The 26,825-nt window shown below is 47.4% G+C and overlaps 1 protein-coding gene and 1 long non-coding RNA gene across 3 annotated transcripts; one reads left to right on the forward strand and one right to left on the reverse strand.

Annotated features, from left to right (window-relative positions):
- Positions 1-5,770: 5,770 nt before the first annotated feature.
- LOC134473950 (uncharacterized) lies at positions 5,771-8,975 on the reverse strand. Its single transcript, XR_010044456.1, has 2 exons — positions 8,221-8,975; positions 5,771-6,819 (listed from the first exon to the last, which is right to left on the reverse strand). It is a non-coding gene; the product is annotated as an uncharacterized LOC134473950 (long non-coding RNA).
- Positions 8,976-12,283: 3,308 nt separating this feature from the next.
- Positions 12,284-24,757, forward strand: Gins4 (GINS complex subunit 4). 2 transcript variants are annotated; one of them, XM_013146823.3, is made up of 8 exons: positions 12,284-12,665; positions 12,766-12,866; positions 17,750-17,836; positions 18,701-18,814; positions 21,972-22,069; positions 22,207-22,295; positions 24,275-24,365; positions 24,446-24,757. In XM_013146823.3, the coding sequence occupies exons 2-8, from the start codon at positions 12,771-12,773 to the stop codon at positions 24,540-24,542; spliced, it is 672 nt and encodes a 223-aa protein (XP_013002277.1). In that variant the 5' UTR covers positions 12,284-12,665; positions 12,766-12,770; the 3' UTR covers positions 24,543-24,757. The 2 variants fall into 2 exon arrangements, with proteins under 2 accessions (XP_013002277.1, XP_003464670.1); XM_003464622.5 differs by having other exon boundaries at positions 12,285-12,512.
- The last annotated feature ends 2,068 nt before the right edge of the window (positions 24,758-26,825 follow it).

Raw genomic sequence — 26,825 nt, forward strand, 5'->3', positions numbered from 1 at the left:
TTTTACCTTGGGAGTAGAATTTTAAATCTTCAGGTTCATAAATCACCTTGCCTTTGAAAACTTTTGTTTTACTTACAAAAGTTCTTTTAAAACTTGTGAGGCCACTGTGAGCTCTTTCATCCTGCGGAGCACACCTCCTACTTTAACTGGAGCAAACTTCTTTTCTTTCTTTTAAGAAATGTAAACCCTCCCTACCTTTCTGCTTGTCTTGTCCATTCATTTAGGACCAGAGCCTGGAACGAATCTGGACAAGAGCGAGCAGCGCCCCAGGTGCACACAATCCGAGAGCCCCGCCGAGTGGTTGCATCAGGGGGCTGTACCCTATGCCCCAGGGCAGGCACCTCTACACCGGGTGGGGCTGTGCCCGGTGGCAGCCTGGGGTGCCCTCTATGGTTGCACAGGTTGGACAGAGGCTGCCAGACGGTCAATCTAAGTGTGCAGCCTAGGGCTGCAGACACTCTGCCCGTGCTTTCCTCATTTCTGAAGAGCAGCAGGTGCTAACTTGTCTCCTGTTGGAGCTGCCACCCCAACCTGCCCCTTTCGTGCTCAGAATCTTATCCGCACCAGATCTCACCCTCACTGGTGAGCGCTAAGGTGGCCGCTTCCAGTGAGCATCTGTGCCTGGCTCCTCTCCTATTCTGGAAAGGGTTTGAAACCCTCGCTGATTCCCCTACCTGAAATTCAGGCATTTCAAAACGTGCCTGACGACCTGGAGCAGCCAGTGAAGGTCAGCTCTCCCTGATGTACCTGATGTGAACGTGTAGAGGTAGAGCTGGCCTCTGTCCATAGCAGACCTACCCTTGTGCTTAGAACTTGCTGAGAGTTCCCCCCTTATAAATGCTGCAGGGGACCTTTCTACCTCTACTGCATTAAAATAATTACCAGAGTTTTTATTGCCAGGATAAAAACTGTTTCTCAAATAGCTGGGTGGTGCCCTGGGGTTCTACCCTTGGCTTTAAGTAGACCTAGTGGGCCGGGTATGGACAGTGCCAAGGAAAAGACAGGAGGCAGTAGTGTTGCCCGCTTTGCCACAGCTACCTGGTGGTATAATTGAGTCACATGTAGGATGCTGCTGGGACTCAGAGGGCTGCACCCTTCTGCCCCTCTGAAGGACCTGAGAGCTGGTCTCTCACCATAGGCCCCATGCTGTGCCCTGGGGAGCTCCCTGCAGGCCCCAGAGCCTCACCATTAGGCTGTGTGGTTAAAAAAATGGGGACAGTCTCACCCTGATAGTCTGAAAAAAGAATGGCTTATCTTCTATTGCATTATTGTTTGGGTCTAGGAAATGGTAAGAGATGGGTACAGAATGGCAGTCTACATTAGAGTACTATTCGTAAATCAGATTTTCCCTACAAAAGGCAAGGAAAGTGATGTGAAATTCCTCATATTTTATGACTGTCGGGAAAGGTACAAGAACCAGAGTACCTGAAGAAGCTTCCACGGAAGAGGAGCTTCCACGGAAGAGGAAATTGGTGTCGCCGATGGCCTTTCCTTAGCTGCCTGTCTGTTTAATGAGAACAAGCACACTAGGTAATCTCCTCAACCTCCCCCTCCCACTTATAATTCTCGGCCACTTAAATCAGTCCCACTCTCTTCAAGTGACTCCAGCTCCCCAGAGAGCCCAGGGTTCCACAGCCCCTCCTCATGCTCCCCAGATAGCTGATTGGCCTGCAGGACCTACACAGACGGGAGCTTTTTAGCCTCCCCTCTTCCACAATGCTTCCTGCCCTCAAGCACGTTCCTAGAGGAGAAGGGATGGCTTGTCCACATTGCTTTTTCAGTGACCACACCCAGCAATGCAAAAAACTGGCATATCAAAGGACCCCACTGCTAAATACAGCCTTTTCTGTGTCCAACAGTCAGGACCTGGATGAGGGCGAAAGGCCAGTGGCTGTCACAATGGACAGTGCTTTAGGCACCTAAGGGGAAAATGCCAGCCACTAACCTCGTGGCCACCAAACACTATTTCCCAATCAGAGAGTTCCTGCTCCCAGCACCAGGTGGCCGATGCCTGAGGACTGACGCCTCACTCCCAGAAAGGAGCCAAGATCTTCATCTCCCACTCGAATGAAAAGGACTTCGCGAAGGGGCCCAGGGCAACCTGCAGTGCTTGTCCACATACACGTCCACCTCCTGTGAGGATCCCAGTGACCCTGGGTTTCCTGGGATTGTGACTACACCTCCTAAATTACCTAAGAAAAAGCACCTGAAAGAAGAAAGTTCCTGTGAACTTCCGGGAGACCTGAGCTCCTCTTCACAGAGCAAGGCTCCAATACTGCTCCACGTGCAGCTGGACAGTCACAAACACCTCCTCGCCTGGCACAGCACGGCACGGCACGTGTGGATGCTGCACCAGGAGTCCCACTCTCAGCTGGATCCCGATGTGGAAGCCTTCTGGGGCTCTCAGGCTTTGGCAGTCTCCTGTCCCTCTTTGTCATGCTTTCTCCTCCACGGGAAGCATGGCAATTCTAATTGCTATGTCTGCCATAGTCCACCTTTTAAGACAGACCGAAGAGCAGTCGGACCTACGCCTTCTCAAGTAACGTTTATCCACTCACAGCTTCAGATGGTGATCCAGACCACATTCCAGGACTTCTGAAGTCACTAAGCTTTCTCCCACTGAACAGCCAGCTTGGTGGTTCTTTGCAGATAGCCTCGAACTATTTTACTGCCTTCTGATGGGACAGTCAGGAGCCACAGCACCCCAAGGCAGTTGGAGGAGAGCTCATAATCCCCAGTATGAAGGGCCTGCGAGCCCTTCTGGCTTGAAGTAGCTTTATAAAAACAGAGACACCACCCCCCCCATGCCCTCAGCAACCCATAAAGAATTATGGGAACTGTGTCTCTGGGAAATAAAGCAGCTTGGGCCTTAGCTAGCCAGATGGGCAGTCAGTGAGAGTCCCAGGACACTTATAGAGAAAGAGGAACAGTTCACAAGCCCTGCAGCATCAGAAGGTGCTACTTTCTGTTCTTCTGATGTAATATCAAGCAGGTTTTCAATAGGATGGCCTAGATCCGGTATCAGAATGGGGTGGGGGATATGAGAGATGTCAGCCATTGGCAGGCAAAGTGGCACACACCTATAATCCCAGCACTCAAGAAGCTAAGACATGAAGATCGCCACGAGTTCCAGGCTAGCCTGGACAATATAATGAGTTCAAGGCCAGCCTGAACAACAAGGCAAGACTGTGTCTCAAGAAAGAAGTGGTTACCTGGACAGGGCCAAGCCTAAGGGTGAAGATGGTTTCAGGGCCCCAGGTGTGGCAGAGGCCTGCGAGATTCTGGAAGGTGGGGAAGCTTCTGAGGAGGCTGGAAAGAGGAAGAGATGCAGGCCACTAAGAAAGGAGACAAAGTCCACACAGTCCCTCCATCCTTGTCTTTACCTGTCCACTGGAAAGAAGACCAGGGCTTTACTGTCACCTGTTCAATGGCAGGGCTTTCTGAGGATGTTCTAAGATGCTGTGTGTCTTGTGTTCCACTTGGAAAGTGAGAAGATGACATTTCAGGGGTGATAGATCCTGTTGGTTTTGACCGAGGTTCATAAGTTTTTTAAAGAGATGTGTGATAGAGTTAACTTTCACTAGTAAGTTTGGAGTTTAAATTGTTTCACCTCATGTACAAAACCACTTTTTCCTACAAATACTTTTTGGGGTGTGTGTTGTTAAAAAAAGAAAGAAAGAAAGAAAGAAAGAAAGAAAGAAAGAAAGAAAGAGAAACTTATGATTTTTGCTTCAGTGATTTTGGAACAAATTAAAGGTCCTAAACTCTAAAGAAAATAAAAGAAAGAAAAGTCCATGGTCATTGTATATTCTGCAGTAAGTAAATAGCAGGAGTTTTTATTGACAGGAGCTAAATCTGGAAAGAAAAAAGAAATTAGGAATATAAAAATTGCCCAGATTTTACCTTTACCTTTGGGGACCCAAACCTGACCCTGAGTTTTCAGCATCGCACTCACATATGAAAAAGGTATTAGGTTTTGACCAGAAAAATGCGCATTTACCAACCAATGCCTTTCCTAAAGAGGCTAAAAGGAGACCTTGTAAGGAAACGTTTTGCCACCCTTAATCATACAGGATGTCATTGACATTGCTACCCTTAGTGCAGATCTTCATTCAGAAAGACAGGGATTAAACTGCTCGGCCAGCACCCCCTAAACTAATGCTTCAGTAGTGAGGCCACCAGCAAGATGGAGTTCTGATGAAGGAAACCGTGAGAAGCAGCTGTTGGTCAAACAGGGAATGATGGTGATTTGAGAAGAATGATGCTGAAATTATAACACCATCGACTTCCAGAAAACTTCTTGGACTGCACAGAGACATTAAGTATTGCCTTACACCCTTGGTTACTTTAAAAATTAGTTTCCTTCCTTATGAATGAAAGTTCCTAGAGCTATTGTGATTGTTCCAGACAGCTGAGTTAGATATAAATAGGCAGTCAGACAGGGCTAGGTATGCCCTCCAAGGAGCCAGTGCAGAAGGCCAGATACCTTACAACTGTGGGGGAGACAGACACCCCCGCTGCGGGCCAGACTCAAGACAAAAGATCAAACAGACGCACACCTCCTAAGGCCTGATATTCTAAACAGGTCTCTATCACCCTGAGAAAGCCACTAGTCAAAGGTCCAGCTCCCTACAGGAAGAAATGCTGCTCTGTATTCATGCCCACTTGCTATGTGACTCGCTTCCCCATTTGTCCCTGATTTAATCAATTTTAACTGAGCAATTAATCTTATTGGTTGACCACAGTTGTCCCACCTCATGCCCACCTTGCAAGTTCCCATGTTTCCCCACCTTAGACCTGCCTCACTTTGTAGTTTTGCTCTATAAAAGTGCCTAGAAAAGAGTCCTTGGCAACCCACTCGGGACCCCTTCTGTCCCTCAGACAGAGCCTTTCTTTCTCTCAATAAGTGTATGCTGCTCTTCACCTCTGTTGTTCCTAAAACTCATTCTTCAGTTTTAGAGAACGCTCGTATCAGACATCTGGTAAGTTGGGAGTTTCATTCCCTCGTATCAAGATGGTTGATTGTGTCAATTTAAGTAAGACACACTTGACTAAATCGGCTGAGCATAATTCTGAGGTTCTGAAAAGACCCACCCTAGGGAAGATTATCACCAGAGTGGTGTAAAGGAAAAGAAGAAAGGATTGCTTCTGTGGCCTTCCGAGGAGCACCAGTCCTTCCCCTTAGATGTTGTCTCCTGGGTTCCAACACACCATCTCCGGCCTCCGGGAATGATCCTGCAGTCTCGGGATGCAGACTCACACAGGACCCCGCTCAGAGCTCTAGCCTTTGGACTGGCTCCTTTGGGTCCCCAGAGCACAGACAGACCTTCTGCAATCTTCCACGCACGCCCCCGGGCAGCCACTGAAAGCCAATCTTGTAATTCCTATGTATTTGCACATCTTGTATTAAATGTTTTCTCTAGTAAACACTGACTGATGCAGCTGTTCCCAAGTATTTTAGCTGTGTCTGTAATAGATACTGTGAAAGTACATGAAGTAATTCAGTTTAAGACTTCTTGGGGGCTCGGGATTTAGCTCAGAGAGTTAAGCACCTGCATGGCACCACGAGGCTGTGAGTGCAATCCCTGGTACCAAACAAACAAAAGACTTCTAAGGTGGAACCAGGGACTCTGAGTAGGCTGCACTTCACCCTATTGAGATTAGACCAGAAGACTGGGACAAACCAGAGGCAGTATCCAGATTTGCTGAACAGTCAGAATGTGTCGATGTCCGCTCCCGGCCGGCAGGAAGGACACACGACAAAGTCTGGTAGTGGACAACCTTTTCTTTTTATTTTCCTTCTCCGTACAGCCTGCCCTGGGTTCTCCCAGCTGAAGCCTCCTCTGGTCCGCTCCCCGCGGCTCCTTTTGTGCTTCAGTCTGCCCCAAAGCCTCTACCGGTCCGCTCTCCGCGGCTCCTTTTGGGCTTTTACTTCTGGGCTTCTACCTGGCTTCTTCTTCCGCCCAGGGGTGGCACCAGTATATATACGGGTACAGTGTCCAATCATGTTAAAGTAAGCAAGGCAAGCTGATTGGCTAACATCATCAGTTGCCAGGCAGACTATATTGTTGAGCGGGTTGTTTACGCGGTAAGCAGGAAACTAACATATTCGATGGGAGGGGTAACCTACCTCAGGCTTTGCTCTTTACCACAGGCCGCACGTCCGCCGCGCAAGGCGAGCTATCACAGACGCGGCTCCCAACATCTCCCCCTATTTTATTTTTTATGAATGTGCGCATCGTAGCCCTCCCTGGACTGGGTGCAGAGGCTTATGCCCTATGTGTAGGTCCACCGTAGGTCCTTGGCTTAGACCCTGGTTGGCCATGCCATGGTCTGCCAAGGCCCTGAGGCCCTCGTCCTTTTTCTAGGGCCAGGCACAAACTGGACGGAACCTGGATGCACACAAGCTTGCACTCATTTCCTCTCCGTAAAGAAATCCCCTCGGAGAGAAATTTAGACCTGGGCAGCATCTAACAGTCCAGCGGCTTACGTGCAGGATGGGGTAGGGCCTGGCTTAGGTCGAGTCGTGCTGGGGAGGCACGCTCTTACCCGTCATTGACTCACCTACCCTGCTGTGTATTGTCACCTTATGGAGGAGAATGAGGGATGCCCGCCATATCTAGACTCGGTCGTGGGCCAATTGAGCAAGCCATGCATATGCCTGAGGATCTTCTTGTCCATTTCGGGCTACCGCTATTTCTATTCATCTTATTGGTTGGTCTGTGATGGATCTCCAGTAGGGCAGGTCTGATCTTCAGTCGAGGGCTTTGTTGCCCGTGTCAGTCTCTCCGGTATCCACAGTGGTTCTCGTCCCGGTTCCTGTGGGAAAACACAAACCGCGCCTCGGTTCCAGCTGACCACTGGATCCGGGCCCATCCATTGTCCTGTCAGGACATCTTTCCACTTCATCCACCCTTTATGGTTGGGGGAAGGGTTGCAGTGCTCCACAGCTGGGGAGCGATTATCATTATTTAAATTTAAAAAATTGTGTGTGAATAGTGCCATGGATAATCGTGCCTTTGGGGCCAGGCCTTGGCCTACTCCCCCTTTTTGTTTTTTATTTTTTATTTTTTATTTTTATCTTTTTCGTTTTTTTTTTTTTTTTTTTTTTTTTTTTTTTTTTTTTTTATTGGTACCAGGGATCGAACTGGCGATTGCCTGCTTACAAGGCAGGCGCTTATGCCGCTAAGCTAAACCTCCAGCCTCCATTTCCTCGACCGGCGTTTTTCTCAGCCTGCTCTGCAGAGAACTCTGTGTACCAGGCTCGCCAATCCAGGTAACTGCCCGAGGGCAGACACGCCTTTGCCAGCTGAATCCAGTCCGCGGGGGTGAGGGGCCCAGAAGACAGATTCTCCAGCATGGCAATGGTGTAAGGCGCAGTCGGCCCAAAGGTTGTAACTGCATTTTTAAGTTCTCTAATCTGCTTTATCTCAAAAGGCTCCCATACATTGCGTCCCTGGCCCATAGCTACTTGTATAGGAAATATCCCGTAGGGGCCACTATCTATCCCAGGTGGATGTACCTCATGAGACAAGCGTCCCCCCTGCCAAAGCCGCCTGTAAAAATACCGACCCGCCGGCGGCGGAGCATAAGACAGCGGCCGTGATTGGGCGGAAAATGGGGGCCCGTGCATCACTTCCTGTTCTGGCGAAAGGGGAGAGAGCTCCCAGGCGGCCGCCTCGTGGTGAGGAATCGCCTCCGGAAACGGCCCCCAAGGTGGGGCGGAAGGCTTCGCCTCCCTCTCGCGCCGGGGAGCGCTCAGGAGCTCTCTACTCCTCCGCAGACCAGGTTGAGCAGAGCGCAATTCGCGGGGCAACGCTGGAAAAGAACCCTGCAACTCCTTATTGAGCGATTTAGGCTCCTGACAGCTGGTCTCTTTGGCCTCCTTGCCATTCAACTTTCCCTCGTCCTCGGAGTCAGACGACTCCGAGGCTAGAGCCCCGTCCTCCTCCTTAGCATCCTTGTTCCCCTTGACGGACCCCTCTCGGGAGCTCCCTGACTGGGCCTGCTCAGATACCCTGCGTACTTTTGTAAGCTCTTGAGAGCTTTCTCCACAACCACCCTCGCTCTTAGTGTTGCTACCTAACATGTTTCCCATCTTTTAATATGTTACTCACCGCGTGAGGCCCAAGGAATCCGCCACTTACGCGTGAGCCTGAGGGGAGTCTAAAAGCCCTGTAGGTGCGCGCCACCCAGAGCCCAGGCTTATCCCCAACTCACCTGTCTCGCAGCTCTGTACTGGAGCGTTGTCCACTTCCACGTCTCGGGGGTGATCAGTCCCCGTACGGGCCACCAAATGTCGATGTCCGCTCCCGGCCGGCAGGAAGGACACACGACAAAGTCTGGTAGTGGACAACCTTTTCTTTTTATTTTCCTTCTCCGTACAGCCTGCCCTGGGTTCTCCCAGCTGAAGCCTCCTCTGGTCCGCTCCCCGCGGCTCCTTTTGTGCTTCAGTCTGCCCCAAAGCCTCTACCGGTCCGCTCTCCGTGGCTCCTTTTGGGCTTTTACTTCTGGGCTTCTACCTGGCTTCTTCTTCCGCCCAGGGGTGGCACCGGTATATATACGGGTACAGTGTCCAATCATGTTAAAGTAAGCAAGGCAAGCTGATTGGCTAACATCATCAGTTGCCAGGCAGACTATATTGTTGAGCGGGTTGTTTACGCGGTAAGCAGGAAACTAACATATTCGATGGGAGGGGTAACCTACCTCAGGCTTTGCTCTTTACCACAGGCCGCACGTCCGCCGCGCAAGGCGAGCTATCACAGACGCGGCTCCCAACAAGAATGAATTTTCAAATTGGGATTTCTGCCCAGCCAGTGAGTGAACTGCCTCCAAAAACAAATTTTTGCAGGAATCTCTTATTTAGAAACCTCTCCTGCACTTGCCTTACAGGATACTGCTCAGGACTGCACTAAGTGTACCAAATTGCAATTATGTCATCAAACACAAAGGTTTGTATCTTAGTGAACGCAAAACCAATCAGCACAAACCTAAAGATAAAGGAGTGAAGAAACAGTTACTGCACACTTACAAAGACGCTTGGGAGAACTCCCAAAGCTGTGCCTTCCCAAATACAGGTGAGATAGGATTATATAGCGAAACCTGCATATTGATAGCATTGTAATGAGCACAGCTGCCTCCAGCTCACCTTGAAGAATGACTCAGCATGACATGGCTGTTTTGGGCTAGCTCCTGGGTCTTTCTCTGAAGGGACTTACCTGAAATAACCAAACTCTTGAAGAAATGTTAGTACTCAAAGGACAACAGGTTGCTTCACCCCATGCAAGCATATGCATTGCCCCGAACAGCTTTGCCTAGAAACTAACATTTTAACCTCTATGTCCATCTTTTTTATTTTTTAAATATTATTAATGTTTTAAGAAATGTCTGGGAATTGCATTAACCTATTACTTTCTGAATTGTGTTAGACCTATTTTTTTATCCTCTTCAAATTTAACCAAGAACTTTTCTTTTGCCATGTTTGTACCTTATTTCTAACCTCTTATTCACGTTTGTCTTGCAGTTTTAGTCATCAGAGCTCATCTACAAATTCTGCCCAGCAGACACACTTGTCATCATGAGACTTCCTCCTCCGGGTATCATAACTTGGGTACTGCTCTTTTTACATGATCATTTTATATTAATTAACTAATTTATTTATTTATTGGTACCAGGAATCAAACACACAATCCCATGCTTGCCAGGCAGGTGCTGTGCTGCTGAGCTATATCCATGGCCCTTGCATGATCATTCTAGTGATCAGCATTCCATTTTATGACAATGTCTAGATAAAGTGCACGTCAACCAGATGTTCTTGATTTTCCTCATATGTATTGTAACATAAGGATGTTTTTCTCCTTCCTGAACTTTAGAGCACACATGACAAGCTGTTTCACATTTTTTTGACCTCCTTTCCTTTTTTTAAAAATGTGCCTTCTTCTCCTTCTTCTCAGTATCATTATCATTATTTTACTACTAGAGGTTAAACCTTGAAATGCATCCCCTTACATTGAAATGGAGTCTAGCTAAGTTGCCCAGGTGGGACTTGAGGTCTGTGGCCCCTACCTGAGCCTCCTGCAGTGCCATGATTACAGATGTGTACCACCACTATGTAATACTCCTTTACATACTAAAAAATTGCTCTGTAGATACAGCTTCCTCTAAATTGTTTTTGTCTGATGAATGTCAGCTGGAATCAAAGGTCACAGAAGTGAAAGGACTCTCCTAAATTTCTCAATCTATCTCTGTGTCTTCAGGTAAACACAGTTTATTCTCATTTAATACCCAATGCCCAGAGAAGTGTCTTGTTTAAGGTCATATCTCTATTAAATAATGACTCCCACTCCTGAATTCGTTGTGGGCATAGATCCTGGAAAAGGGATAATTTTGTGTGGAAATTATCTGCGCTCAAACTTTAACCTGAAAAACTTAAGGAATGCCGATAGAGTCATTGAAAAAGTCTGTGGTAATGAAAATTATGGAAGCAGGGAGCTGTGCTCAGACACCAGTGTCAGTCATCTAACACTGCACAATAAACCACTCCAAGACTCAGGACCTTAAAACACCCTTTGTCTTGCTCATAATCAGCAGCAGCTCATCTCTGCTCCCCTCAGTGCTAACTGGAATGGTTCAGAATTTGAAAGGCAGAATTGTCAGGATCAAATGAGGCCTCAGACATCCAGGCTCTCTCTAGATGACCATTTCACATTAGCTCCCCAGAACAGCAGCTGCCGGCAAGTCAGTCTTCCTACATCCCCTTAGGAGCCCCCAGGGATGCAGCTCAAGGAAAAGAGCCAGGGGGATGTTGTGGCCTGTTAGGGCTTGTTACATTTTTGTTGCAGTTGAGAGACAAAGAGATAAGAAAAGCCTTTATTGCCGCTAGGGAGGCTTCTGGAGACTGAGGACCCTCAAATGGGACGCTGGGGAAAGGCTTTTATGGAATTGGGCTGGATCGTGGTGTTGGAAGAGGATTGGAGAAACTTTGGCACGCGGAAGAAGAGCAGGAAGTTCATTTTGGGCTTGGAAGAAGAACAGGGAAGTTAGTTTTGGAGGGACACACTGTTGTTCTAGGGCCCAGCTCCGTCTTGGGCAGGCACTGCCTTGAGTCAGGCAGAGTCCCATAGGAGTGGAACCCATCAGGACTTAGTCCTGCAAGCCATGCAGCATCCCTGCTGCCAAATTCTCCTCATCAAAACCGCTACAAAGGTATTCCCAGATTTAAAAGGCAAGGACCAGGCTGGAGATGCAGCTCAGTGGTAAACCATCTGCCAAGCACTGAGAAAGAAAATAAAAAGGTGAGCAAATAACGCTTGATGGAATGTGGATAACAAAATGTGGGCAACAAAACCATTGGAACACGTGGAACAGGAGGGTAAAAAGCACCTGAAAAGGCCGTTTGTCATTCACAAAACACATTCTGAACAATAGCTCAAAAGCCCATGCTATTGGAAATCCCTCTTTGATCAACCCAAGCTTCACAGCCCTATGTAAATGAGCTCACTGTCTCACTTGACATATTCTGTTGTAATTTTTATGCATGATTGCAATCAGACAGGTACTACTGGCCTGTTAATCAGCCAATCTGTTTTATTTGTGCCAATTAACAGTGCATAGCAAAAATTCCCTGGGTCTTTGGATTGGTGGGAAAGAGACATCTAGGGGAATCAGAAGTGACGCTTTGCACAGAAAACAAAAGACAGAAGAAGAGAAAAGCATCAGCAGCTCAGAAGAAACGCTGATCTCATCCAGTGAAATGAATGGACAAGGGGGAACCCTGCATGCCCTGCGCGACAGAATGCCCTGGAGAGACAGTGCTGAGAGAAGACACCGCCCCAAAAAGTGTTCCTCAAAGGCCCAGAATCGGGGTTATCTGGGGTCTGGGCCCTCCCACGGAGTTCCTGAGAACTCCATCGTCTCCAAGGCCAGGGACGCTGACCCTGTGATCTGGTCCCATGCTGAAGGAACCACTAGCCTGGAGGTTTAGAACTACTAGGGCCCGCAGCTGGATTCCCTGGCAAAGACGAAGCAACCCAAAGGGCCCTAAGAGGCGAGGTGCGGAAGATGACCCGAGAACATCGTGGCCCGATATCAACGGCAGGTTTCTCCGCCGCGCCTCCTCTGTCGCGGTGGCGAGCGCCCTCTCCTGGAGGTCCCAGCTGGTGTCAGCCCGGACCGCACCACGAGCCCTAGTCCCTCTGGTGGGCGTGGCCAAAATGGTTGCCCGCCATTTTTCTCCGGGGCGTGATTGGTGGGCGCCGCCTGTGCGCGGTGACGTTGTGCCTGGCGCAAAGTTTGCGAGAGGAGCGCGGGAGAGAAGCGCCGCGCGGCCCAGCGGGAGTGGCGTGGCTCGCGCCAGGGTCGTTCCGCTGCAGGCTGCCGTCCGTCCGCGGTGCTCCTCGGAGACAGTGGGCCGCCTCCTGCCTCGGGGGAGCGGGCGTGGGCGCGGCGGCAGGTCGCGGCTTGGGCTGTCCGTGGGGCCGCCGCGCTCCTGACGGAGTGGAGTGGCCGCCGAGGTGAGCGGGAACGGAGCAAGCGCTGTGCGGTGTGCTGGTGGCGCAGCCTTCGGGCGGCCTCGGAGAAACAGATCCGACCGCGCCCGGAGGACGGCCAGAACCCTGGAAGTCAGCCCGTGGGTCTCGGACCGCGGCCGCCGGTCCTGGGACCCAGTAAGCTTTTGCAGATACGTAGTAACCTGTTTTTGCAGATGAATAGCAAACACCTGGCAGGGTACTGGTCCTTTTGTTTTCATTTGATTTCTGGTTTCAGAGACGATGACGGAGGAGCTGGACCTCGCGGGACAGGACTCTGATGGGGGCAGCGAAGAAGTGGTCCTGACGCCGGCGGAGCTCATCGAGAGGCTGGAGCAGGTACGCGAACCACGCAGAGTCGGCTCTGATCTGCGTTTTGTCATTTACTCCACCTGTGCAAGTGTTGCAACTCAGAAAACGAGGGAAATGGAATTCGAGGCTTATTGCAAGAGAATAGGGACTGCATCCTAATGTCTACACAAAAACAGGAAGTGGGGAATACATCTTTTAGAAGCCTCACACTGTCAGGTGTTGGATCAGAAAGTGACAGCTTTGGGCAGCTTAAGTAGCATATTTCACCAAGCAAGGATCTACCTGATATTTACAGGGACTCTTAAGGTATACAGTAAAGACGTATGAGTTCTGTGCCTTGGTCCCTTGAAGTATCAGCTGTTTCTTCTTGGAGAATGTCTGAGTTAGGAAAAAAAAAAAATGCTGAAATACCTTCTGTACGGAACAACTGGTCACATTCTTCCTTTTCAATTTTTTGTGTAGTTTCTAAAATAACTTTCCTTCCTTTTTTTTTGTTAGTACATGTTTTTGATATATAATAAAAACATTCCTCGTGGAGAATTGGTATGTATCTCATCACATATCACATCTTGATCCTTTTTAATTTCCCTTTCCTTTTCCTCTTGCCCCCTCTCCAGATCCCATTCCCATCTCCACACAGGTTGTCTCTCTGTTTCCTGTTATCTCTTACTTTACTCTTTAAACTTTATTTTAGGTATCTTGACACCATAGTGATAAGGGATTTAAAAAACTGGTAAGTGAAATAAGCATCCATTTTCCAACAAATTTTTCAAATTTACCTTTTAAGACTAAGCAGTACTCCACTGTGTATACTTAAGCACATTTTTTTTACCCATTCTTCTGTTGCTGGATACATAGCTTGCTTCCAAAATTTAGCTGTTGTAAGTTACGCTGCTGTAAGCATGGATGTGGACGTATCATTGTAATACTTTGTCTTTAGCTCTTTGGGGAAGTTACCCGGAAGAGGTACACCTGGGTCAATGGAATTCCTATTTTTGTTTTCTGAGGAATCTCCATACTGGTTGTACTAGTTTATATTCCCACGAGTGATTTAGAAGGGTCCTTTCCCCTATAGTCTCAGCAACATTTGTTTTTTTTTTCCGAGTACTTGATGATGGCCATTCTTTCTGGAGTAAAACGGAATCTCAGTGTTGTTTTTACTCGCATTTCTCTAATGGCCAAAGATGCTGAACATTTTTTCATGTACTTATTGGCCACTTGTACTTCCTCTTTTGAGAAGTATCTGTTCATCGCAGTTGCCCATTTTTTGACTGAGCCTTTTATTTAGAGGGATTTAATTTTTTTAGTGCTTCATATATTATAGATATTAGTTCTCTGTTCAAGGCATAGCTGACAAAAAATTTTTCCCATTCGGTAGACTGTTTTTTCTCTCTGTTGGTATTTTCTTTGCTGTGCAGCAACTTTTTAATTTGATATAATCCCAATTGCTGATTCTTGGTGTTATTTCTTGTACAATTGAGATTCTGGTCAGAAAATCCATGCCAGGTATGGTAAATGTACGCCTGTAATCCCAGCATGCATTCGGAGGCTGACACAAAAGGTTTGCCATGAGTTCAAGGCCAATGAGATGCTCTCAAAGTTGTTTTAAAAAATCCTTGCCTATTCCTATGTCAAGAGTTTAACCTATTTTCCATCAGTTTAAGTGTTTCTGCTTTAAAATCTAGGTCTTCGATCCATTTTGACTTTACTTAGCACCGAGAGATGGGGCTAGATCCTTTCTTCTGTGTACATTCTGCATATGCATGACCAGTTTTCTCAGCACTGGTTGTTAAAGAAGCTATCTCTAGCGTGTGTTCTTGACTCAATTGTTGAAGCTTAGTGTTGTTTCTACTTCCAGTTATTTCATTGGTTTTTGTGTGTGTGTTTTTGTGCCAGAAAGTAATTTCTCCCAAGAGTTTGTCTATTTTGTGACCTTAAGCAATTTATATGGCTTGTCTCATTCCTCTCATTGACTTAAAATGGAGATAATGGTGCTTGCTGTGAGGAGTAATTAGGGTAGCATATGCGAAGTGCTCCATGTTACCAGACACATGGTAAGCTCTCTCTGGAGTTAGCTATTGGTACTAATCTCCCTTACCTTGAGGGCCAGGTACTGTTACTGGTAAAGAGTAAAATAAGAGATAAATAACAGGAAACAGACAGACTGCATGGAGATGGGAATGGAATCTGGAAAGGGGCATACTGGTGTACAGATGTAGAAAGTGACATTTGGAGATGTAAAGTACTTTGTTTAAGGTTACACAAGGGGAGCAAAAACAAGATGAACTCGGGTCCCTTTGATTCTAAAACATGTGCTGGGTTTGAATCCAGGACCTTGCACGTGCTATGGACATACTGTACCGCTGAGCTGCACCCTGTCCACAACAGGTGCTCTTAATTCATTACAGCTTCTCCTTTCCAGAACTTTCTCATGGGTTCACTTTCCAACATAGCAGAAAACAAAAGCTGGGAGTGTAAAATGCAAGTTGCAGAAGAAACCATTTCTATAAAGTTCACAAGTTTGAAAGGCTGTTATTCAGAACTTGTGTCCCGGGGTGACGGGACCCCCCACTGTGCTACCAGTAGCTCACAGTGTTGTTTGTTTGTTTGTTTGAGACAGGGTCTCGCTATGCAGTCGGCCTTGAGCACACTATGTAGCCCAGGTGGCCTTGAGATCATAGCGGTCCTCCTGCCTCAGCCTTCCAAGTGCTGGGGTTACAGTGTGCGCCACCACCCCTGGCCCATGCCTCAGCATTGGCCCTCTGCCCTGTTGGACAGCCGGAACCCCGGGCTGCTTGCTCTTGAGTTTTGGGCGGCCTGAAGTGCAGCACAGCTCCGGCTGTATGTGACCATGAGATCCAAGCGTGTTTGCTTCCTGCTGCCCTTCCAGTGCTGCGAGAAGCCCCGGAGGTGAGCCCCACAACACAGCGCCACAAACACACAGCATGCGGAGCAGCCTGGCGGTGGGCCTGTGGGAAGCACACTGCTGAAGGGTGTTTAAGAGCCCGTGCTGCAGTTCAGAGTCTCCCTTCATGATTGTGTTCACTTGCTACGGTTGCATAGCAAAGCTACAGATTTGGTAGCTTAAGCAACTGAAGTTTGGTTAGAGACTAAGATCAAAAGACCAACATGGTTTCTTCTGAGACCTGTTTCCTAGACTTACGGGTGCTTGTCTCCTCTCTCTGTCTTCACAAGATTTTCACTCGTATGTGCTCCTGTGACAAAACTTTTTTCCTCTTCTGAGGAGGTCAGTCATTGAATTACGACCCTTCCTAAGGACCTCGTTTTAACTGAGTTACCTCTTTAAAGACTTTGTCTTCCAAATATTGTCCCATTCAGAGGTACACGGAGTTAGAACTTCCACATACAGTTTTTATGTTTTGTTTTGTTTTGTTTTGTAATTCTGGGATAGAACCCAGGGCTTCCTGCTTGCCAGGCACCCACTCCATCACTGAGATACAGACACTTAACCCACATAGGGAGTGTTAGAGGGCCACACTGGTCAGCTCATAACAGTGATGGATAGGCTATCCTTACAAATTCAGGCCGTGGCTGGGAACGTAGCTCAGTGGTAGAGTGTACAGATGCCACAAATTATCAGGAACCAGATGTCACTACTTCAGCCATAGAGACTGATTTTTTTGATGACCATGGATTCACCAGATTTTGAAGATTTTATTTGCAAGATTTATGCAAATAGAAAACTTTTCCAAATGTTTTAAGATTATAAATGAAAGTTCTCCCCAAATCTACATTGTTTTGCCCCACCATGACATAGATGCATTATCATTTCCTTTGAGTGTCCTATCATGAAAAGGTTGGGAAGCATTTTGCAGAGATACAAACAAATGCAGTAAAAAAATTTAAACATTCAGCTCAGGCTACTGAGGAAGGAGGGACACATGGAGACTTTTAAACTGGTGACAGTGTTCTGCAGTGAAGCTGCACACACAAATACCACATCAGTGACTTCTGATAGTTCTCCAGAAGGCATGATCTGTTGTGTTCTCATTATAAAGGTTGTCTGTGTAGCTATAGGGCTGGGGTGCGGCTCAGCGGTGGAATACTAGCTTCACACGTGCGAGACCTGATTTAATCCCCAGCACACGCGTGCATACATGCACACAAAGCAACACCATTACAGAAGCTCAAGCACCCAAAGAACAATTGTAAGATTATAGGAATCCTCAGTATTTAATGATATGTCACAATGATGATTATCAATTCCCCAATCTGCAGAAGATATGAAACAGGAGGGCCGGACTCATAAAGGAGCATTAAATCTCATGTTCCCACACCTTGAAAATTTCTATTGTGATCCTTTATCATTGGGAGCCATTGGAAAGTTAACGTTTTTGTTTTTGTTTTTCCACCTATAAGACAAGGATCCCTGTAACCATTTCTTCCCTTGTAGTGTGAGGATAAGTGGAAAAGATGTGGGGAAGGAGGGGAATTCCGCGCAGTGGGAACTGTGCGGGGCGCCCCCTGGAGGAAGTAGCTGTGCCAGGGTGCCACCACCCCTCCAACACAAGGTGGTGGTGTTCTCATACTGGCCACTGAAGTAAACTGGTTTTCTTTCTTTTTTTTTAAATAAGCATTGAATAAATGATTATGAACACATCCTCCCCACTAAAAGATATGGAAAAGCCATCAGTGAAGCCTAATTTGGTCTTCAGAGCAGTCCCGGGATTTCCAGCTGGTCAAACCATTTTCTTTGTCTAAGAAGTATGTTTTTTTTTTTTCTTAGATTGGGGTTCAAACTCAGGACCTTGCGCTTGCCAGGCAGGTGCTTCTGCCGCTAAGCTAAATCTCCAGCCCAAAGTCTATGATCTTTATGGGTTTAACTGACTTCCTGGATTGTTTTGATCCACTGTTAAGTGATGCTTGATTTCCTTGGCATTGTTTTTTAGGCCTGGATGAATGAGAAATTTGCCCCTGAGCTGCTAGAAAGCAAGCCTGAAATTGTAGAATGTGTCATGGAACAACTTGATCATATGGTAAGAGCTGCTTGGTCATTAAGGAAGAGAAAGTTCAAGCATTTGGTCAGCATAAAGGCTTGTCACATAGCAAATCTGTTTTGTTCTGCTCTGCCCAGGATTTTAAAATATTATTCATTAATTGTTACCTACGTTTACAAAACATGAGAGTTCCTGTAAACATCTCAATGTCAGCCTCAGTGGGAAGTCTAAAGACCTGATGTCACTGACACATTTCCACATGGGAACAGTTGGCCAGAGCAGAGTAAGAGCCACCCCTGGGAGTGTTCTCTGTTCCCCACAATCCCTGATTGCTCCCTGTACCCCATCACACCTTTCTCTTCCTGGCCTGCAGACATTCAGATCTTGGTCTTCAGCTCAGTTGATCTGGCCAAATGTCATCATCAACTTCAGTCTCTGAAAGTGTTGGTATTTTATGATTTTTCCAACAGTGTTTTAATACTGCTTTTTAGCTCCCTTAGACGTTTCCTGTCAGTGTTACACTATCCTTTACAGTTGGATCGGAGTCCTCCTGGACCCTGCAGGCTGACCATAGTAGGATCCTGCTCAGTCATTTTCTGATAGTAAATCAGTGTTGCTTGAATTTTATGCAGTGAGACTAGTCATATTTGTATAATTAAAAAATTAAAATGAGAATTCTTTTATGTTTAGTTTTTTGCTTTCCTTCAAGTGAAAGTCTTTGGGTTCTCAACTTTGCCAGAGGTGATGGTCCCTAGTCTTTGACCATCGTTTTTTTTTTTTTAATAAACAATAATTTCTGCCCCCTCCCCCCAGTCCTGGAGATGGAACCCAGGACCTTGTGCATGCAAGACAAGAGCTCTACCACTAGCCACTTCCCCTAGCCTATAATTTCTCTTTTACTAGGAAGAAAATCTCAGAAGAGCCAAGAAGGAAGACCTGAAGGTCAGTATCCATCGAATGGAGATGGAGAGGATCCGCTATGTCCTCAGCAGCTACTTGCGATGTCGACTCATGAAGGTTTGACACAGAGCTTCCTGTGGGCGTCAGGGCAGCCACGCGTGTAATGTAGACTGCATGTCCTGAGGGGACGATGGGCAGGAAGCCTGCAGATGCTGCTAATTAGCAGCATTGGTATAGCCAGTCAGGCAGGTGAGAGATGCTTTGGGAAGCACACTGAAACCTAGCTTGTACTGCACTAGGCACCTTCCACGATTACAGGCTGCTTTTCCCTTATGAATGAGAATCCCTGCAGTTACAATACGGCACTGCTGAGGGGCAGTCGTTTGCACTGGTGAAAAGGGAATGCTGACTAGGAGTTAAATGAGTTAAAATGACTAGTTTTAAAAATTGTTTTCCACCTGTCAAAATTGGGCATGATAATTTCACATTCTACTATAGTATTATGATACATTCTTATTTTGTTTGATTCAACTTAACCATTGCAAATTCTTTCTTGGAGTTTCTTGTTTTCATCTCCTTAGATATTACAAATCAAATACATTCTCTCTTTTACATGAAGTGCCTCCACCATCAGCCTACACCTCTCCTCTAGGTATTCTCTCTGGGAAACATTCCGCCTCTTTGAATCCATTTAATTTCCTGATCTCTTCCCTAAAAAGGCTCTTGTTTATCATACCCTGCATTACATGACCTGGGACACAGTGCAGTCTCCCAGGTATGGTTTGGCCCTTGGGTAAAATACGATGGTCACTTTTGTAGCTTGGAAGTTGAAGCTAATGTGACACCTCCAGTATCGTGTTAGTGTATTTGGCAGAGCAGTAGTCATAGCTCATTCTGCTTCCTCCTGACATGTGTCAGGTATAATTGCCCTGTCCAGTCACCATCCTGTCTGTATGCCTTGGATGTTGACCCTAAGTATACGCTTTGATATATGTACTTGTTAAACTTTGTTTTATTTTTTTTGTCTTTTTCCTTTTTATCAGTATGAGGGATCGAACTCACGACTGCCTGCTTGCAAGGCAGGCACTTACGCCACCAAGCTAAATCCCCAGCCCCTAAACTTTGTTTTATTAAAAAGGTCTATTTCCCTGGTCTCAACCCTGATCTTGTCACGTAATAGCCATCTCTTACTTCATCAGCAATTTTTGTCTTTTTTTTGTAAGCACCAATATTTTCGTGTCATAAAACATTGGCTCATTATTAGAACTGAGCCAAGGCTCGCGTGTGGCTTAGTGGACACACTGCTCACCTGTGCTAGGCCCTGCGTTCCGTCCCTAGCAGCCCAAAGTAAGTAACAGCGAGCCCGTGGTAAGAGGGTTTCACCAGGAGTTTTCCCGCAGGCTGGTGCCAGCCACTGCTGTGTTCTTCTGTATTATTATTATTTTGTATTTTTTGTTTTTAATTCTGGTACATTTTAGATATCGTGGAGAACGTGTGATAGGTGTTGTGTTTGTGATCTCGCTGCTTTTCTTTCCATTCTCTTCCCTTTTAACCCTTTCCCTCCTTATTTAGGGAAGTTTTGTTTGAATTTTTCTTTCTATTCTCCTTTTTTCTTGTCCCTTCTCCCTTCTCTTCTACCTCCCTTGTTCTCATGTGAACACTTCTTCCCACTCCCCAGTGTGCATTATACAGCTTTGTCCTTATTTATACTTTAGGTTTCTCACCCCAGAGAAACAATGTGTCCAACTTACTTCACTTGAGGGTATGGTCTCAGGGTGTATTTATTTATCTAGAAATGTCTCAAGCTTATCCTTCTTTATGGCATTGTATTAAAAAAAATCTTTATCCTTTGGTTGATATTGCCATTGTATTTTCTTTCTTTTCTTTTTTGGTATCGGGAATTGAACTCAGGACCTTGCGCTTGCCAGGCAGATGCTATGCCACTGAGCTGTATCCCTGGCCCTCGCCTGTATTCTTTATTCAACCATTTATGAACTTTTTACCTCATAGTATCACCCAGCCTCAGGTTTAGTTTGTCCACAGCAATGTCATAAAGACATTAAGATTTTAAACATCAGATTTTTAAAAAGCAAAAAATAGATATACAAGAAAAATGTGAAAGCAAAAAGATATAGGTGTGTGTGTGTGTGTTTACACGCCTGCGTACGTGTATGTACACAGAGTGCCTCCTCACCCCAGCTTCCATGGCCCCTTCTCCCACCCCCGGCCCTGGTCAGGTAACTCCTCTGTTAACCACCATACATCTTTTTCCTTGGCTTCACAGCCGTCTTAGAAGATCACCTGTTCTAACTTAGTGCCACTTACCAGCGTGAAGGCTGTTGATCTGTACTGGGGGAGAAGTGCTACCTTCTTTCTGTTTTGGAAAAGCAGATTTACCTGTGTCCAGCCTTCAACCCTCTTCTGATTTTAGTGATTCTTCCAAGCTCATGAAACTGCACCTATTATTAATGCACATAGTGATAGCGTAGCAGTTTACAGAGGACAGGACGAGAACAGCTCCATACAAGTGTTCATTGGTCTTCAGTCCCGACCTACATGGGTGAGTGCTGCTCCTCTTGCGCAGTCAGCACGGGAGTCACAGCACCACCCGCAGCAGGCTGCTCCTTCCTGCTCCCTGAATGCACATGTTTTCGTAGCTCTGAGCTTTTGCTCTGTCTGGTTATGAGTATTTTGGGGGTTTGTGTTCTTGTTTGGGGACAGTCGGCTTTGTTGATTGTTTAAGCTCCTAAACATTTTTTGCAAGCATCACCTCTTGTTTGGCTTTATTATTAAATATCATTGCTGTGTCTGCTTGTGTATTCTGTATCCATCTTCCCAGCTTCCGCATGTATCTCAGCCCCTCAAAGCACAGGTGGTGTTAAATGATGTACCTTTTCTTCAGGGTTTTTTATTTCTTTGGCGAAAGCCTGCCATTTGGAGCTATCTTCCTTTTCACAGCCTTTGTCAAATTTTACCTTTTACGGGGAGAGGGTGTGGGTATACTAGGGTTGAACCTAGGGCCTGGCATATGTTAGACCAGTGCTTGCTGCTAAACTGTGTCCGCAGTCCGTTCCCCTGACCACTTTGAGAGAGTGAGTGTGCTTGAGAGTGGCTGAGGCGAGAGGGTCGCAAGCTGGAGGCCAGCTACGTAGGAGGTTCCAGGCAGACTCCAGTGTGTAGGCCCTAAAAACATTGGGGAAATGAAGTGAGTATGTTTGACACTTGAATTCTGACAGCTGATACATGTTTTCATGACTTTTATTTTTCCTCACAGATAGAGAAGTTTTTCCCTCATGTTCTGGAGAAGGAGAAGACCCGCCACGAAGGGGAACCTTCCAGCCTCTCTCCAGAAGAGTTCACCTTCGCCAAGGAGTGAGTGAGCAGGATGTGGGCGGTGTCTCCGTCCTTGGCTTCGGCACTCAGTTTGATGGTGCCAGCGTGCCAGAGCCTCTTCCCAGGTGGTCCACTCATGGCCCTGTGCGCAAGGTGATTCGCCCTCTGTGTTTCAGGTACATGGCTCACACCGAGACCTACCTGAAGAACGTGGCCTTGAAGCACATGCCTCCTAACTTACAGAAGGTGGACCTCCTGAAGGCCGGTAAGCGGAGCTCGGCCCACATTCTCCGGGGCCAGGGCAGGGTCTCATCTTCATTCCTTTTTCTCAGATACAGAAAACTAAGTACTGAGGGAAGATCCAAGAGAGGAGAGGAGAGGGTCTGGTTAACAGAAGAAAGAACTGACAGCAGAAGTGGCCATTGCCGTGTGGTTGCTAGGTTTTCCCAAAGAGTCTGGAGCCCTGAGGCTGTCACTGCAGACAGACAGAATCACCTCACCTCACGTCAGGTGCACAGCGCACAGCATCCCAGCACCATCTGCTGTTGGTCTGTGGAGGGCAGGGCCTGTTGCCTCTGCTTACAGGGGCAGACTGTCCACCGTGCAGATTCCAGAATGCAGGAGGCCAGGAAACGCTGTGGCTCCCCGTTGCCTCTAGTAAGGGCCCCTCATCTCCTGGGAGAACTTCCACTAGTTAGGCAAGAGAGAGCAGGACTGAGTGTGAGACCAGGACAGCTGAGTCTCAGCCCCCTTTCCCTGGCCTCTGCAACCTCTGCCCTCAGGCAAAGAGCAGGGCCCTGGCTTGAGGACAGTCTGCTGTGTCTGAGCATGGCCAGTTGGTACAGTTGCCAGACTGGCTCAGACAGTTCCCCGGAGGCAGGGCCACACAGGCTCAGCTCCGTGTGCTAAGGCCACGGGTCTGCCTGCCTGCAGGATCACCTCTGCCCTCACCTAGACTAGGGCTCACCACAGTTCCTCAGTCCCTCTTAGCTGCTCACAGTTCTGAAGGCTGGCAAGTCTGGGTTTGAGGCACCGGGTAACTTTGGTGTCTGGAGAGAGCCTGTCCCACATTGTGGCTCCTTCTATGTATCCTCACAAAGTACAAAGGAAAAGAAGCTTCCTCGAGTAGTTCTGGCTGGCCTTAAGCTAGCAGCCTCCTGGGTGCTGGGATGACAAGGTATGCACCACCATACCCTGTGGGAGTCTCTTGTCAGATTGACGGCTCCTGAATCACAGTGCTCTTGTTAAGTACTTCTTAGTAGTAGGAGCACCTCCTGTTACTGCCTGTGTCACTCCCACAAGGCACCATGTCCTCTCATGTCACCCCAGTGCTGAGCATTAGCACTGCTCCCTCCCTAAGACCTTTGGGAACAGACCACTTTCACCTCACCTTTTTACAGCATTATTACCAGTGCTCTGCTAACTACTGCTGTTTGTAGGTTTTGTGTGTGTATGTGTGTGTGTGTACATATACATATACATAGTAAGTCCCCAGCTTACAAATGAGTTCCTTTGCGTCTGAACTTCCATTAAGTCAGATACATTCATAAGTCTGACAAGGTGAGGAGTTGTAGACACCTTTGATACAAATACGTGATGTACAGCATTAAAAACCAGACGATAAGCCATTTTTTACTTTTGTAGCCACCTTAAAGTGCTAGCATGGGGGGAGTACACAGAGGAGCTGCTGGAGGAGGGGGCTGGTAGAGTCATCCAGAGCACTACATCATTTTCCCAAGGAGGGAGGTCACTGACTCAGGAGCCTGTGTCATCAGCGTCAGAGGGGAGTGAAGTCCCGCCCTGCCCTCCACCCCTTGCTAGTGACCCCCTGCCCTTTGCCCCACAGTTGGTTCCTGCCACACTGCGCAGTGGGCACCTAGCAGCACAGACCTGTGAGCTACTCCAGGGTTTGTCCACACCCACGAATGTTTGTCACTGGAAGTCTGTTTATATGTGAGAGTTTGCACCTCGAATGTTCACATGTCGGACTTTCTGTGTGGGTTCAGTGCCATCTAGAGTTTCAAGTGTCCACCGCAGGGCTTGGCATGCTTCCCTTCAGGTCAGGCCACTGCCTGGCAGAGTTCCCACACGCTGTAAATTGCCTCCTCATTGAGTACGTGGTTTCCTGAGCAGTGGGCGTCTCCTCATGTCACCCTCCCAAGCCGCGTCCACATCGGGGTTCACCGTCCAGTGCCGAAACTCTTCCTGTGCACTTTCTGACTGCAGTATTGTTTTTCCTGGCAGTTCCCAAGCCAGATCTCGACTCATACGTGTTTTTAAGAGTGAAAGAGCGACAGGAAAACATACTGGTAGAACCCGAGGCAGATGAGCAAAAGTGAGTGACATCTGTCTTTCCCTTGGGAAATAACCCCACGGGACAGCCAAGCTCCGTGCTAAGTGCTCCCCCTTCTTCAGGGACTACGTGATTGACTTGGAGGAGGGCTCGCAGCACCTGATCCGGTACAGAACCGTTGCCCCTCTCGTTGCTTTGGGAGCAGTGCAGCTGATTTGAAGCTAACCGTGAACAAGCGTGAGGATCCTTCCTCTTCGTGGGGCCTACGAGCAGTAACAGCCGTGCTCCAGACAGCGGGCGCTCAGCGTGCTTTGCATGACCAGGATGCAGGAAAGGAGCCGCGCGGCTGCTGACCTGCTGTGAACACTTCCTGCCGCCTTGCCCATTGCTCTGTCCATGCTGCACTCCAGGCAAATAAAGATTCTTGTTCTACATGCCTTTCCCTTGCTTGGTATTTTTCAAGCTCAAAAAAGTGAGGCAAAGATAAGCTCAGAAGAGGCATCACTGCCTGCATTTGTGGGTGTATTTAGTTCTAACCGAGTGGAGGTCATTTAACCTTCCTGGTAGAAAATTGTGAACAGATTAAGGAAATCAGCTGTGGTCTACTTCTGCAGTACATCATTGCATTGCACGAGTTAATCCTGTGGGAAGTCCGTCATTGGACTGAAACCAGTTTCTGTCAGGCTTAACGGAAAAGCACAACTCGACCAGCAATGCCATGATTAAATCACGGTGGTGGCAGAGGAGCCTGTGGTCAACTCACAGCGTGGAAGCAGGTTCTCCCCACAGCCCTAGTGGGTTCTGGCAGCCTCAGCCCAGCTCCGTGTGCAGAGTAGTGTGGCTTTCCTAGTGTGTCTGCAGAAGTCGCTTTTCACGTGGAAGCCCTTCTCTTTCTCCAGGAAGACGCATGATGTGTCCTCATGTGCTTGTGGTGCCTCACAGTGACACCTGTGGAAGGACACACAGGCACCAAGGGGCTTGTACTTCAAATGTGAGGAGAAGTGGAGCTACTAATGCCGTGAACGCAGTACTCAGACAAATGTGGAAAAAAGCATGCTGTGTTCCAGTCTGCTTGATGAAAGGTCAGCTGACTTTCACTTAGGCATATCGGCAGTGGACTGTCACTGTCATTTCCAGGAGACAGCAAATGCAAGGAAATTTACTGCGTTAGAACCTTCCGCTTTTCAGGGTTTCTACACAGTATACCAGGTGCATGGGGTTACAACGACCTGCTCACTGAATGCTCAGTGCCTTGCAGAGAATCAGAGTACCCAGAGTACAAGGCAGCTGGTCAAAGATCCTAGCTGGCAAGAGAGGAGGTGGAGCGGGCAAGTGGGCCAGATCAGCAAGACTCTAAACAAAGATCCCGTGTGTCCTCCCAGCGATCTGAAGTGAGCACGTGGTAGGAAACAAAGCAGGTGTTTAGTGTGAAGTCTGAGATCAGAGCCCAAGTCTGCCATTGTGCCAAGCAAGCCAAAGTGGTCCCTCAGCTGTTGTCCAGGCAGCCCTGAGGCCTTCATGTGCACGCCAGTCTCCTGCTAAGATGATTGGGGCCAGAGGTGTAGCTGAGTGGTGGAGAGTGGTTTTTAGCCCCTCAGGGTGGATTCTGACTCAACAGGGCTGGGGTCTCAAATTCTGGGGAGCTGCAGACTGGGCGGTCATTTTAGCCAAGACCTGGCCATCGGGAGCAGTCACTGTTTCTCTGCTGACCCCACGGGATAAATTGTTCCATTTCCTAAGTTACTGCTTCACAGGAAGATCAGATTAGATGTGTCCTCCATAAATGAAAGGGAAATCAGACATCCAAACCAAGAGCAAAGGGAAAGGATGTGGCTCCACTGACCCTGATTTTAGCTTCCTCGTAGTATTTTGCTTTTATGGTAGAAACTTCCCCACAGAAAGCCAGACACTGTTTCATGGAATAATTCCGTTGTCTCTGTCTTGAGCCTGTCCCCAAGCAGCCCTGCTTTCCTGCGACACCTCCAGCTGTGTTACTGGTTTCTCTGCTGTGTCCACGCCATGCTGAGGCTTGGGGAGCTTTTAGAGTAAAATTTTAAGCAATCACTTGTATAGTCTTTATGTTTTTCGAGTAATGCATTTTGGAAAGCTAAATATCCAAAACATTTGGAACTCAATAATTGATGTTTAAAATATTTCTAATCAATAAGCTATGAAAGTACTCTATACCATCACCAAAAATTTTTTTCTGCCATACTGAGGGAACCAAAACAAAAACAAAAACCTTGTTTTTCTTTTTTTTTTTAAAGCAAAATCAATATTGTGTACTTCACAGATTTTGTTTCAAATAAGTTGGCTGTTTTTTACAAGGCTGACAAACACTTGCTAGGGGTGTTCAGAGGAGCATACTGTAGATTCTAAAGGTGACAAAGATAGTGTGCATTGAGCGTGTGCTCTGAATCAGGCTGTTGTGTCTTTGCATAGACTAATTTATGAATCTTCACAACAAAGTTCTGCAAGAAAGATTCAAGAGTTTGGAATGAG

This window comes from Cavia porcellus, unplaced genomic scaffold (assembly GCF_034190915.1).
Source record: "Cavia porcellus strain 051 isolate PalLab524CR breed Dunkin Hartley unplaced genomic scaffold, mCavPor4.1 scaffold_29, whole genome shotgun sequence".
NCBI classification, from domain to species: domain Eukaryota; kingdom Metazoa; phylum Chordata; class Mammalia; order Rodentia; family Caviidae; genus Cavia; species Cavia porcellus.

What these genes read in the sequence shown, in the direction of transcription:
- Gins4 (XM_013146823.3), top strand. Translation starts at nt 12,771, where the DNA reads ATGACGGAGGAGCTGGACCTCGCGGGACAGGACTCTGATGGGGGCAGC. An exon ending in GAGTTCACCTTCGCCAAGGA is followed by an intron (nt 22,070 to 22,206) that starts GTGAGTGAGCAG and finishes TCTGTGTTTCAG; the next exon opens with GTACATGGCTCACACCGAGA. An exon ending in CCCGAGGCAGATGAGCAAAA is followed by an intron (nt 24,366 to 24,445) that starts GTGAGTGACATC and finishes CCCCTTCTTCAG; the next exon opens with GGACTACGTGATTGACTTGG.